At 44.9% G+C, this 15,070-nt stretch overlaps 1 protein-coding gene across 1 annotated transcript in view; it reads right to left on the minus strand.

Annotated features, from left to right (window-relative positions):
• Positions 1 to 15,070, minus strand: part of LOC126195147 (cadherin-23-like) — a 460,891-nt gene that overhangs the window by 201,183 nt on the left and 244,638 nt on the right. Inside the window, exon 18 of the mRNA XM_049933652.1 lies at positions 7,744 to 7,935. Coding sequence (XP_049789609.1) covers positions 7,744 to 7,935 — 192 coding nt within the window. The remainder of the gene's footprint in view (positions 1 to 7,743; positions 7,936 to 15,070) is intronic.

A 15,070-nucleotide genomic window follows, 5' to 3' on the forward strand; every position in this document is an offset into this window, starting at 1 on the left:
GATCCTGATGCAGTTTGGAATGTCTGTGGGATGGTCTGGATAGATGTCTGCCCAACTCTTCAATGTCGACGGTGTCTGTCTGACAACGGACGAGGTCGACCTGCACGCTTTTGGAAACAGTGGACCTAGGGATGTTTACGAGAGTGGAAGTCTCACGTACAGACGCATGACACAAGTGACACCCAACCACCTGACCACGTTCGAAATCCGGGAGTTCAGCGGAGCGCCCCATTCTGCTCTCTCACCATGTCTAATGACTACTGAGGTCGCTGATATGGAGTACCTGACAGTAGGTGGCAGGACTACGCACCTAATATGAAAAACGTATGTTTTTGGGGGTGTGCGGATACTTTTGATCACATAGTGTATGTCGGTCAGGTGAGCTCAGCAACTTCGGACGGGGTCTAAACATTGGATGTCACGTGAGTAACAAATTCGTCACCGGCGTTTCAATGCTTCTAAAGCTGTTAAAGTCGTATGTTGATAATGTAATTATGAAGTGGAAACGCGAAGGAGTTACAAAAGCTAAACCAAGACCAGTCAGACATCACGTACAGACGAACAAAGATCTTCGAAGAATGCGGAGGGTGCTTCTAAAAAATCGGATTAAACCGACGTACGGAAGCACTCGTGAGTTCAGGAGTGCTATCTGAAATCCAGCTGGCACAATGAATGTGCGGAGCGAGTTAGGAATAAGGGGTGCAAACGGTCGAGCAGCTTCAGAAGCCACATATTTCTGTAAACAATCCTACGAGACGATTGGGGACAACTGGAAACGAGGGACTTGGAGTGATGAATCACGCTGTACGCTAATGCAGTCCGATAGAAGAGTCTAGGTTTGGCGAATGTCTGAAGAACAGTACATGCCACCACGTGTAGTGCCAGTAGTGACATGCACAGGAGATAGTGTTACGGTATGGGGGTATTGTGTGGTCCCCTTATTGCGCTTAAGGAAACGTTAAATGCGAAATGATATGAGCACATATTGCAGCATTGTGTATTGAGTACAACAGAAGAACAGTTCGGAGACGATGGTTCTTTGTATCAGTATGACAACGCCCAAACCATCAAAGGTTTGAGGACAATAACATTCCTGGAAAGGATTGGCCGGTCCAGAATCGCGAACTTAACCCGATGGAGCACCTTTGGTATAAGTCAGGACGTCGTCTTTGCTCGAAACAGACCACAGCGTTCAACATCACTAAGTTATCTAGTTTCGGCTCTTTAAGAGGAAAAAATGGAAATGAGCGTATGGCATTGTTGGCCGGGAGGCCCCATTCGGGGAAGTTCGGCGGACGAGTGCAAGTCTTATTGCAGTCGACGCCACATTGGGCGACATGCGTGCCGGTAATGAGGACAACACAACACCCAGTCCACGAGCGAAGAAAATCTCCAGCCGGACTGGAAATCGAACCCGGGCCAACTTGCACGGGAGGCAAGCACGTTACCACCCAGCTAAGCAGTTGGACCTTGAGGAAGGACGTGCTGCCGTTGCTCCACATACATATAGACACCTCACTGAAACTTCCCCCAGCAGAGTTCAAGCAGTCGTTAAGGGCGATGGTTGGACTCACCCATTATTAATGTCCATTAATGGGTGTCCGGAAACTTTTGCTCGAACACTTTATCTTCACGGATATGCGATTTTCTGATGAATTTGGACTGACAGAAAGCAGCACGCTATACTGGACGGAGAACGTTCTCCCTCTGCATAACTGTATACTATAATGTACTAGCGTTCTCGTAAGCGCATTTGTACAAAGTTATATTGACTCTTATCGACTCGGTATGTGCATTTGTTTATTCCACATATGTCGTCAGTTGGTGCAGCGCCTCAGTGTGCTGAGAAGTTACAAAGAGTTAACTTGTCTGTTTGAATGATCTTTATGGTGCTTATAAACATACGTAAAATAACGAATCTTGTTTGGCTTACACTCGTACTTTGACTGTAGCATACTTACTTACGTTGCCTCGATGTCACTGAAAAATTATTTGCACTCACTGTGCATATATCATGAGAAATATTAAGTTTGCCACTACAGACATCTTTGCGTGCCTGAATACGTACTCTTTGGCTACCTAATTTTGCATTACTGAGTAGAGCTCGGGTGTGCGAATGAGTTAGTTGCAGATAGATAGGTAGGTACGTAGGTAGATTGTGGGAGAGAGAGAGAGAGAGAGAGAAAGAAAGAGAGGGAGAGGGAGAAAGAGAGAGTGAGAGAGAGAGGGAGAGAGAGAGAGAGTGTGTGTTGAGTCGTCACAGAGGCGCTTGGATGGAAGACGTGGCGCTCAGAGATTGAATTTCATCTGAGGTGGTGTCTGGTGTGTAATTGAGGTTTGAGGACAAAGGATGATTTTAAGAGGGGTTTATAGAGAGAAGGATCACCTGCAAGGAGACAATTTGTATTAAATGTTATTTGCTGCTGGCGCTAACCCAGTAGTTACTGTAAGGCAAAGATTTCATTGTGTTTAACGTGTTGGTGTCCAATATGAATTACCAGTCATGTTTGGAATATTCTAATTAGCTTCTTCCCTCCACTGTTACTTATGAGTACTTTGTTAGGAAACCAAAGAATAAACTTAACGTAATTTAAATATTGTGCGTAAAAGTAATTTTTACAGTGTACGACATTGCTGAGGAGAAGTTGTGGTTTACGCTAGTACTAGTCACTTGCATGACATTAAAAGGATTTATTCTAATTTCAAAATACCCTTTTATTCATTTACAAATATTTCACTGAAGCTAATCCTCACTGTTAAATGAAAAGTAAATCTGGTTAAATTAGCACTGTCGCGCCTTGCGCTATAGCGTGGTCAGTGAGTTGCATTTTTAAAATGATAACAAAAGTTTAACAAATGTAATGACACAGTTTCAGAGACTTTGCTGGTATCATACAGGTATGATTTTATGTATACAGACTGAAGTGGCGGGTGAAATTTTGTACCAAGGCCGGGAATCGAAGCCGGATGTCATTTTAGCTAGGCAGGTGCGGATTACCCTGACACGCCTCCTTCCTAGATCCATATTCTCACTGCCGTCCCAGTCTACTTTAAATTCCCCCTTACACACGAAAAGAATTGTCAAGGCTCCCCATATTCTGGAATATCACCTCAGCATCAAATGTAAGTGGGGATCCAGCCTGAAGCTCAGGTGCAGATTACTTATACAAACGAAATGACACAGTTTCAGAAACTTTACTTTTCTCATACAGATACGATTTTATGTATATAGAGTAAAATTTGTACCAAGGCCAGGAATCGAACTCAGGTCTCCTACTTGTTAGGCAGGAGCACATTACCCTGGCACGCCTCCCTGTTCGTTCCAAAGTCTCACTGCCGCCCCAATCTGCTATAAATTCCCACTCACACGCGTGTTTGTGTGCAGTGAGAACTTGGACCGACGAGGCAGGTGTGCCACGGTAATCTGTGCAGGTGTGTGAACTGCTGTCTCAAGGTGGCTTAGTGGTCAACTTGCCTGCCTAGTAAGTACGAGACCTGGGTTCGATTTCCGCCCTTGGTACAAATTTTTGCTCGCCACTTCACTCTATTCCATAAAAACAAAAGTTTAATTTAGGAAAGCAGCTTAAAGTAAAGTAATTTCGCCGCACTGTGATTTACACTACTGGCCATTAAAATTGCTACACCAAGAAGAATTGCAGATGATAAACGGGTATCCATTGGACAAATATATTATAGTAAAACTGAAATGTGATTACATTTTCACGCAATTTGGGTGCATAGATCATGAGAAATCAGTACCCAGAACAACCACCTCTGGCTGTAAAAACGGCCTTGATACGCCTGGGCATTGAGTCAAACAGAGCTTGGATGGCGTGTACAGGTACAGCTGCCCATGCAGCTTCAACACGATACCGCAGTTCACCAAGAGTAGTTACTGGCGTATTGTGATGAGCCAGTTGCTCAGCCACCGTTAACCAGACGTATTCAGTTAGTGAAAGATCTGGAGAATATGCTGGACAGGGCAGCAGTCGAACATTTTCTGTATCCAGAAAGGCCCGTACAGGACCTGCAACATGCGGTCGTGCATTATCCTGCTGAAATGTAGGGTTTCGCAGGGATCGAATTAAGGGTAGAGCCACGGGTCGTAGCACATCTGAAGTGTAACGTACACTGTTCAAAGTGCCGTCAATGCGAACAAGAGGTGACCGAGACGTGTAACCAATGACACCTCATACCATCACACTGGGTGATACGCCAGTATGGCGATGACGAATACACGCTTCCAATGTGCGTTTACCGCGATGTCGCCAAACACGGATGCGACCATCACGATGCTGTAAACAGAACCTGGATTCATCCGAAAAAATAACGTTTTGACATTCGTGCACCCAGGTTCGTCGTTGAGTACACCACCGCAGGCGCTCTTGTCTGTGATACAGCGTCAAGGGTAACCGCAGCAATCGTCTCCGAACTGATAGTCCATGCTGCTCCAAACGTCGTCGAACTGTTCGTGCAGATGGTTGTTGTCTTGCACACGTCCGCATCTGTTGACTCAGGGATCGAGACGTGGCTGCACGATCCGTTACTGCAATGCGAATAAGATGCCTGTCATCTCAACTGCTAGTGAAACGAGGCCGTTGGGATCCAGCACGGCGTTCCGTATTACCCTCATGAACCCACCGGTTCCATATTCTGCTAACAGTAATTGGATCTCGACCAACGCGAGCAGCAATGTCGCGATACGATAAACCGCAATCGCGATAGGCTACAATCCGACCTTTATCGAAGTCGGAAACGTGATGGTACGCATTTCTCTTCCTTACACGAGGCATCACAACAACGTTTCACCAGGCAACGCCGGTCAACTGCTATTTGTGTATGAGAAATCGGTTGGAAACTTTCGTCATGTCAGCACGGTGCAGGTGTCGCCACCGGCGCCAACCTTGTGTGAATGCTATGAGAAGCTAATCATTTGCACATCACAGCATCTTCTTCCTGTCGGTTAAATTTCGCGTCTGTAGCACATCATCTTCGTGGTGTAGCAATTTTAATGGCCAGTAGTGTATTTCGGGAACATGCAGTTCGACACTTCATATTCATGCATCATACGGACGGAGCAGAGTTATGCGTTGCACAAAAAAATATAATTGTAGGACCTAAACGAACTTTCTGAGATGAAATTAGGAACTGTTATCGTTTTCAAACTTTCGTGTAAATTCAGTAGATGCTATTCTCTAACAGGGCACATTTTTAGTTTGCAGCAGTTAGCCTTTGTGTGTGATTGTTTGATGAGGAAGATATTCTGAGTATTACTGGTATTTATTCTTGATATTCAAATGGGACAAATGGCTCTAAGCACTATGGAAGTTAACATCTGAGGTCATCAGTCCCCTAGACTTAGAACTACTTAAACCTAACTTACCTAAGGACATCACACACATCCATGCCCGAGGCAGGATTCGAACCTGCGACCGTAACAGCAGCGCGGTTCCGGACTGAAGCGCCTAGAACCACTCGGCCACAGCGGCCGGCTCTTCACATTCAATATTAGAGATAATCGGGTGCTGTTTAGATTAATTGGTACCACACAGGTCGGAAATATTTTACACAGTTATATACGTGTTCAAAAGTAGCAGAACACATGGGTGACAGTGTAATCATAACTCAAAAGTACTTGTAATTTCTTAGACTTTCCCGGTGATTTGATGACATCTCGTGGAAATCGAGTTTTCTGCCGGATATCAGCGTCTTCCAAACACGATATTTCGACGTCATTACTTGACGTCTTCATCAGGTGATCCCTGAGACTGGCTGCTTGCTGGACCGGATCGCATATTTATACCTGCCCGGTGCCTGGTGTTGTGTTTGCCGTTCCCTAGTCGGTCCGCGCCCGCGGGTCGCGCTATCCTGCCGCTCTAAGTGTTCCCTATTCCGTCCGCGCCCACTCCGGCCGCCTCCAACTGCGGTCGTGGCCTCCTTGTGTTGTACTTGCTTTACTTGCTTTACACAGCTGGGGAGAAGTTTTGTCACACACACACACACACACAAACACACACACACACAGCTTCCAATTAACAAGCAACAGTTCTCAACTTTGGAAGTGTAATTTACACTTAAATTGATTTCTGTTGGCCTTACTCTATAAGTGCGATACAGTTTGTACAGCACCCCCTACCTCTGTCTTATTGTTTTGTAGGTCTGATGACAGTCATAACAGACCGAAATTAATTACATAATGTAAAGTATTGAGGTCCGCAACTGGATTAAATATGCGATGAGCGTTCAATAAGTATTGCAACCTCTTTCTTTTTCTCTGCCACTTTCCGTTGAAAAAATGCGGAATTTTTTTCTGGGACATAATGAAATATTCCCGCTTCAGCTCCCATAGTTTCATAAAGTTCCGAAAGGTGTCGGCGCTATACGTTGCCTTCCAAGAGGCGTATGCAACGGAGGTTCATTTCAAGCAGAGAGCTGTCATTGAATTGTTTTGGTGGGAAACCAGAGCATCGCACATATTCACAGGTGCTCGCACAATAAACAACAGCACGGTGAGTCGTTTAGGCGAGGGGTCTCTCATCTTCGCAACACGTTCGCGCAAACCTGCCCGATCTCCCGCATTCCGGCTGGCCGCGTACAACTGTGACTCTTTCAATGTTGGAATGAACGCACACTGTCATCCGTGGTGATCGGCTGATCACAGTCAAACATCTCGCTGCTCAACTTGACAAAGCAAGACGTCACAGAAGTCTGCGCACCCAAGAGGAGCTCACAAAACTGCATTGGACTGTTCTTCCTCATCCACCCTACAACCCGGATCTCGCACCTTCCAACTTCCATCTATTTGGCGCAATGAAGGATACACCCCGCGGGAGGCAGTACATGGATGATGGGGAGGTTATAGATGTGGCACGACGTTGGCTTCGACATCGATCGGTAGAGTGGTGCATGTGGGCATACACGGTCGCCTAGAAAGGTGGCGTATGGCCGACGCACTGAACGGAGATTATATTGAAAAATAGGGCTCTGTAGCCAAAAGTGTGGGGAATAACGTGGTGTCCTGAAATCGTGAATAAACCCAACCCGCACTCAGTAGAAAAAGGTGTTGCATTACTTACTGAACGCTCCTCGTAAAAATACCTTTCCTGGGTAACTGCGGATATTTTGCTGCGACTGCGTCGCAACTCCTGAAACTATCAATGCGTAACCTGCAAGCAATTTCGTGCGAACGCCAGAACGTACTGTGAAACATTTCAAGGTGGTGACGGTACGAAACTGGAACCTGAACCGCCAGGGTAGCCGAGAGCGCTAACGCGCTGCTTCCTGGACTGGGGTAGGCGCGTCGGCCCCGGATCGAATCCGACCGGCGGATTGCCGACGAGGGCCGTTGTGCCGCCCAGCCTGGATGTGGTTTTTCGGCGGTTTTCCACATCGCGCTTGGTGAATACGGGGCTGGTCCCCACGTTCCGCCTCAGTTACACAGCTCGCAGACATCTGAACACATTGACTCTATTTCATGGATTCCACTGGACACAGACAGTTGGGGTACACCATTTCCATCCTGGGGGGTACGGGGTGGCGGCAGGAAGGGCATCCGGCCACCCCTTAAAATTAACATGCCAGATCCGATTGACCATGGCCGACCCTGCGTTAGCGCGGGACAAGCGATAGAATAGAACAGAACAGTACGAAACTAGAACCTGACGAAATAGGGCTGGATGAGACCCCAGAAAGTCGGCACAGTGCCAATGTGGTGGCTGATGGGCAGGGACGCCAATGACTCACCATCACCAGGCACGCCGTCGATGTAGTTGTCCCGCGCCACGATGTCGATGGTGAAGGTCTCTTTGTCTTCTCGACGGAGCACCTTTCCCTCGGCTAGCCTCACACTCAGGACGCCAGTCACGCTGTCCACCGCAAAATAGAGCTGGTTGTCGTCGGTGTTCTGCATTTGGTACCTGATCGTGCTGAACTTCTCTGTGAACAGACAGGAAAATCACTAGCAGTCTCCTCCACAAAGAGATGTAGATTCGAGGAGCGAGCAGACTTACGGAATAGGTAATCCTGAATTTTTACGCTCGGTGCCTGAGCCTCAATGGAATATGATTGACAGGTTTTGCTTTTTCGCAACACTCATCTGTATGTTTGTTTTTACTCAGGTTTATTTGAGGCAGAAATTTCTGAGAATGTATGGAGCACAGCACTGCATTGTATGGAAGTAGATCATGGACAGTGGGAACAGAGGAAAGAAGAGAATCGAAGTGTATGAGCTGCGATGCTATAGATCAAGCCTGTTCAAGAGGCGGTACAAGCGTTCACACTCGCTCGCCCCTTGGGTAATGAGCGCTCGTGGTAAAATGTGGCTGTCACATGTCATATATGTATTGCAGAGGAACTGCAAACTGTGGCCTGCTATCAGCGGAATTAAAATATCTTAAGTTCGCTGTAGTTTTAAATGTAACTGTATATACAGTGATGAGCCAAAACATTATGACCACCTGCTTAACAGCTTGTTTGTTCATATGTTCAAATGTGTGTGAATTCCTAAGGTGCCAAACTGCTGAGGTCATCGTCTCTAGACTTACACACTACTTAAACTAACTTACGCTACGAACAACACACACACCAGTGCCTAGGGAGGACTCGAACCTCCGGCTGGAGGGGCCGGGCAATCCTTGACATGGTGCCCTAAACCACTCGGCCACTCCGCATGACAGCTTGTTTGTCCACCTTTGGGATGAAACAGGTCACTGATTGTCCGTATCAAGGATCCGACAGTTTGTTGGTAGGCTTGTGGAGGTATGTGGCATTAGATGTTAGGTCATGTAATTAGCGTAAATAACGGGCCGCTGATTTGCATATGCGGTGATGGCTCCCGATAGCGGCCTACATGAGATCCATAAGATTTACATTAGGCGAATTTGGTCGCCATTAACGTGAGTCCACTACAATGCTCTCAAACCACTGTAGCACGATTCTGGCTCCGAGACACGGACAATTATACTGCTGAAAGATGACATCGACGTCGGGGAAGACATCAAGCATGCAGAGATGCAGGTGGTTCGCAGCTGTCAGCGTGTTCCATGCAAGCGCAGGAGAATGCCTCCCATAGCATAATGTTGCTCTCACCAGCCTGCATCCGTGGCACTCTGAAGAGTCGGGCCGCCGTTCACCTCGATGGCGGCGTTAGTGGAGACGACCATCGACCTAGTGTAGCAAAAATGATATTCAACCGAACTTCCGACACATTTACTTTGATCGACGCTCTAATTCCGATGGTCCTGTGCCCACTGCAATCCTAACTGCCGATGTCGTTAGGTCAACATGTGAGTACGTGGGAACAGTCTGCTGCAGAGCTCCATGTTCAACAATGTATGATGAACGGTGTGCTCCGAAACTGTGGTGTGCGTACTGTAAGACCTTCGGTACACACACCATCAGATTATTTGACTTGTCGCTCTAACGAAGTAGGCGAGTGTCAGCAGTATGTCTCGTGGTCTTATCTTGGCGTGTTTATCTTCTGCCGTTAGGTCAGACGATAGAAATGCCACTTGCACGCTTAGAGTAGCAGATTGACGGTGACCAACTTTAAACAGAACTTGATTAATTTTCACACATATTTATTAAAATAATAAAAAGCATAGAAATTTCTTAACATGATTCTGGATACTGTTTACAATTGACAATCTGAAGTTCCTTTGGTCTTGGTACGTTAATCTTATTCTCACATATCTCTGATACTTGACAAAGTGTCTATACATTTCTCTTCATGGCTATGTACAGGAATATGATAATCTTATTAGGCGCAGACTGAAACTTGACTATAGACTGGTACAGACTAATGCAGACTAATGCAGGCTAATGCAGACTGACTAATCGGAGGTCTGTACACTCGTTATAATACCTCGCGCGTTCAGGTATCACTGCGCGAGTGTGATCCGCGAGGAGAAAAGGTCCTACGTTAGCACCAATCTCATTGGCTGCGTTACATATTAATACGCGGATCGGCGGAAGCAGAATTTGGCCCGTCTCTAAGACAGCGCCATCTCGTAGTGCGGAGACGGACGAGCGCTGCGGCTGCGCTGTTGTGCTTAGCTGGGCGCGCTCTAGTGGGAAAGTTTTGCACGCGCTGACTACGCGGAACTATGTGCACAACAGAAACATTCGTGCGTGCACCAGTATTGTGCTCTCACGACAGAGAAGCTACAGATCATCTATCCTACTTTACAGAGCAGACAAACCTCCGACCCCCACGCTCTGTGAAGAGCTGTGGACTTCCAACCATTTAGCGCTTAGTGGTAGTTTCACTGTTCTTCCACCTCTTTCCGTACATCCTCACGACAGTAGCAAAAAATGGCTCTGAGCACTATGCAACTTTGAGCACTAGGCGACTTTGAGCACTATGCGACTTAACTTCTCAGGTCATCAGTCACCTAGAACTTAGAACTAATTAAACCTAACTAACCTAAGGACATCACACACATCCATGCCCGAGGCAGGATTAGAACCTGCGACCGTAGCGGTCGCTCGGCTCCAGACTGTAGCACCTACAACCGCACGGCCACTCCAGCCAGCGACAGTAGCACGTAAACGCTGTAACAGCCTCACCATTTTCGAGATACTCGTTCCCAGGCTCTGCATAATAATAATCTGGCCTTTGTCAAAGTCGCTTATATCAACGGATTTCTACATTTGCATCCCATATCTTCGCCAGGGTGATGCCTCGACCGTGTCTGCTCCGCTTACATACTGTTGTTACCGCGCCACGTGTCAACAATGCCACCAGGCGGCATCCATCTTCGCGTTGGGCACTGGTCACAATTTTTGGGCTGATCAGTGTACTTAATGGTTCAGTGCTGAAACTGGAGAGTAGCTCTTTTAAAATTGATGAAAAGCAGCATTATGGCCGGGTTAGGAACTTCATTGCGAAGGCCAGACATATCAGTATCATATCAGTGGTGTTCGTTCTTCCGAACATGTCTGAAAGAACAGACACCATTTTGATCCTGCAGCTACTGTGGCACCAGATGTACAATTAAGGCGATGATGGCCAATGACTCATTCAGTGCAGATGCACACCAAACTCGAACTCTTACGGGCATTGGCGAGATGCCGCGAGTGACGATCCTAATGGGCGGGGGTGTGTGTAGTACACGTTGAGAAGTTGGGTTTGACAGGAGGAGTGCTAAGGCAGTCCACGTCATTGTGGAGACCACTGCGTCTCGTGGCGTAGTTGTCAATGCATTTGCCAGCAAGCGCGAGATCTGGGTCGAATCTCGGTCTGGCATAAATTTTCATCTTGTCCCATTGATATAAATCAGTGCCCATTGACAGCTAATGTCTTTCGTTTCTTTGTGTCTTGATTTATAGTGGCCGCAAGTTCAAAATATACCGGGTGGTCAATTGACAGTTGACCGGGACAAATTTCTCACGAAATAAGCATCAAACGAAAAAACTACAAAGAACGAAACTCGTCTAGCTTGAAGGGGGAAACCAGATAGCGCTATGGTTGGCCCCCTAGATGGCGCTGCCATAGGTCAAACGGATATCAACTGCGATTTTTTAAAATAGGAACCCACATTTTTTATTACATATTCGTGTAGTACGTACAGAAATATGGATGTTTTAGTTGGACCACTTTTTTGGCTTTGTGATAGATGGCGCTGTAATAGTCACAAACGTATAAGTACGAGGTATCACGTAACATTCCGCCAGTGCGGACGGTATTTGCTTCGTGATCCATTACCCTTGTTAAAATGGACCGTTTACCAATTGTGGAAAAGGTCGATATCGTGTTGATGTATGGCTATTGTGATCAAAATGCCCAACGGGCGTGTGCTATGTACGCCGCTCGGTATCCTGGACGACATCATCCAAGTGTCAGGACTGTTCGCTGGATAGTTACGTTATTTAAGGAAAGAGGAAGTGTTCAGCCACATGTGAAACGTCAACCATGACCTGCAACAAATGATGATGCCCAAGTAGGTGTTTTAGCCGCTGTCGGGGCTAATCCGCACATCAGTAGCAGACAAATTGCGCGAGAATCGGGAATCTGAAAAACGTCGGTGTCGAAAATGCTTCATCAACATCGATTGCACCCGTACCATATTTCTATGCACCAGGAATTGCATGGCGACGACTTTGAACGTCGTGTACAGTTCTGCCACTGGGCACAAGAGAAATTATGGGACGATTTCTATTTAGCGGCGAAGCGTCACTCACCAGCGGTAAAGTAAACCGGCATAATATACACTATTGGGCAACGGAAAACCCACAATGGTTGCAACAAGTGGAACATCAGCAACCTTGGCGGGCTAATGTATGGTGCGGCATTATGGAAGAAAGGATAACTGGCCCCATTTTATCGATGGAAATCTAAATGGTGCAGTGTATGCTGATTTCCTACGTAATGTTCTACGGATGTTACTACAAGATGTTTCACTGCATGACAGAATGGTGATGTACTTCAAACATGATGGATGTCCGGCACATAGCTCGCGTGCGGTTGAAGCGGTATTGAATAGCATATTTCATGACAGATGGGTTAGTCGTCGAAGCACCATACCATGGCCAGCACGTTCACCGGTTTTTACATCCCCGGATTTCTTTCTGTGGGGAAAGTTGAAGGATATTTGCTCTTTCGTGATCCTCCGACAACGCCTGACAACATGCGTCAGCGCATTGTCAATGCATGTGCAAACATTACGGAAGGCGAACTACTCGCTGTTGAGAGGAATGTCGTTACACGTATTGCCAAATGCATTGAGGTTGACGGACATCATTTTGAGCATTTATTGCATTAATCTGGTATTTACAGGTAATCACGCTGTAACAACATGCATTCTCAGAAATGATAAGTTCACAAAGGTACGTGTATCACATTGGAACAACCGAAATAAAGTGTTCAAACGTACCTACGTTCTTATATTTTAACTAAAGTTCAGTCTTGGTCACAAAACTTATGTCTCAATAACATAGGTGACTGGTTTCGGTTATATTTAATAGGTAATCCAAAATATATGAAGTTGACATATATGGGAAACATATCAGATAGAATTACTAATTTATTCAAAAATTCTGAATAACAATAGCATTCACAACTCACAATACTTTACAACAAAAATTAAGACATAACATAAGTAAAGATAATGAAAAATTTAACAGATCAGGAGTGTATAAGATCCAATGTAGAGACTGTGAGAAAATATACATCGGTCAAACAGGTCGAAATTTTGCAGTAAGGTACAAAGAACATACGTTGGGTACCTCACGAACAAAATCTGTATTCGGCCATCACAAAACATTTAATAATCATGCTGAGGGGACAGTAGAGCAAAATCTACAAGTTCTTCATTATGGAAATAAAGGCTTACTTATGAACATCTTAGAAGAAATCGAGATACATGCTCATTTGAAAACCAAATCATCAATGTTGCTCAATGAACAATTAGATTTTCGCGAAAAATATTTTTACGAGCTTTCTGCACCAACTCTTTTGTTTTAAAATATAAGATTAGTTATACCCATGGCAAAAGCTATGTATGAAAAATATGCTATACAACATATAAAATTTTTATTAAATTGAAATTGATTATTGTAAAAACTATTAGATCGATGAGTTCTAAATATTTAATCAGCGGTCTCATGAGTTATTCAGACATACATAATGCGGAACGTACTCTTGGCTCCTACCCTACTGTTATAAAGAATGTTACTATGAAAACTACAGTTAAAGTAAGACGATTCTGCAGCATCCATCAAAGACGCAATTGTGATGTAGGCGACTCGGTGTAATCGATATATACCATATATACCACAACTCCAAGGACTTTTACATCTTTGATTTAAGTGACAATGTAATAGTATTAAGGTTGCCCATAGAGGGCACAGCTATTACACATCGTAGTTTACCGTTTTTATCTAAAATATAAATAAGTTTTACACATACTAACTATCTGTTAATCAGACATTTTAAATGAATCAATTTTATGTTATTAGTGTATTCTGTATTTTTATACTTTGACGATAGCGTCATATTATGAACGCTGATTGGCAGTTGTGAAGTAGTGTGAGAGGAAACTTTGACGACAGCGTCATATTATGAACGCTGATTGGCAGTTGTGAAGTAGTGCGGGAGGAAGTAGGCAGAGCCTCTGCATATTGAAGCTGATTCTCAGCACTCATAACCATCATTTTACTTCGTAGCAGCTGAAGAGAGCTCCGCCAACCATCCTCCAAGGAAGCCATGGGTATAATAAGTTTTATTTCATCTTGTTAAAATTTTGTCGTCATTAGACACTTTTCATTTTATTTTAAGATTGGTTTCTAGTATTTTCTAAAATTAATTCACAGGTCTGAAGATGGTTATATAAATATAACCGAAACCGGTCACCTATGTTATTGAGACATAAGTGTTGTGATCAAGACTGAAGTTCAGTTAAAATATAATAATTTATTGATCACTGTATTCCAAAAATGTTTACCAAAATACCTACGTTCTGTATTTTAATTTATAAAACCTACCTTTACCAACTGTTCGTCTAAAATTGTGAGCCATATGTTTGTTACTATTACAGCACCATCTATCACAAAGCGAAAAAAGTGGTCCAACTAAAACATTCATATTTCTTTACGTACTACACGAATATGCAATAAAAATGGGGGTTCCTATTTTAAAAAACGCAGTTGATATCCGTTTGACCTACGACAGCACCGTCTAGCGTGTCCAACCATAGCGCCATCTGGTTTCCCCCTTCAAGCTAGACAAGTTTCGTTCTTTGTAGTTTTTTCGTTTGACGCTTATTTCGTGAGATATTTGGCCCGGTCGCGATCAATGGACCACCTAGTATAATTAAGGTCATGACGGCCAATGATCCCTTCTGTGCAGATGCACACCAAGCTCGAACTCGTACTGGAACGCCACGAGTAGTGAGGCTAATGAGCAGGGGCACTACACCAGTAGTGTACAGTATCATTTGAGAATTTAAGTCTGACAGGAGGCGTGTTAAGGTAGTTCGTATCGTTGTGCTGAGCACTGTGTCGAGCACTAATTTTCAACTTGCCCTACTTATATAAATCTGTGGCCACTGGCAGCTAATGTCTTTAATTCATC

This window comes from Schistocerca nitens, chromosome 7 (assembly GCF_023898315.1).
Source record: "Schistocerca nitens isolate TAMUIC-IGC-003100 chromosome 7, iqSchNite1.1, whole genome shotgun sequence".
Lineage (NCBI taxonomy): Eukaryota > Metazoa > Arthropoda > Insecta > Orthoptera > Acrididae > Schistocerca > Schistocerca nitens.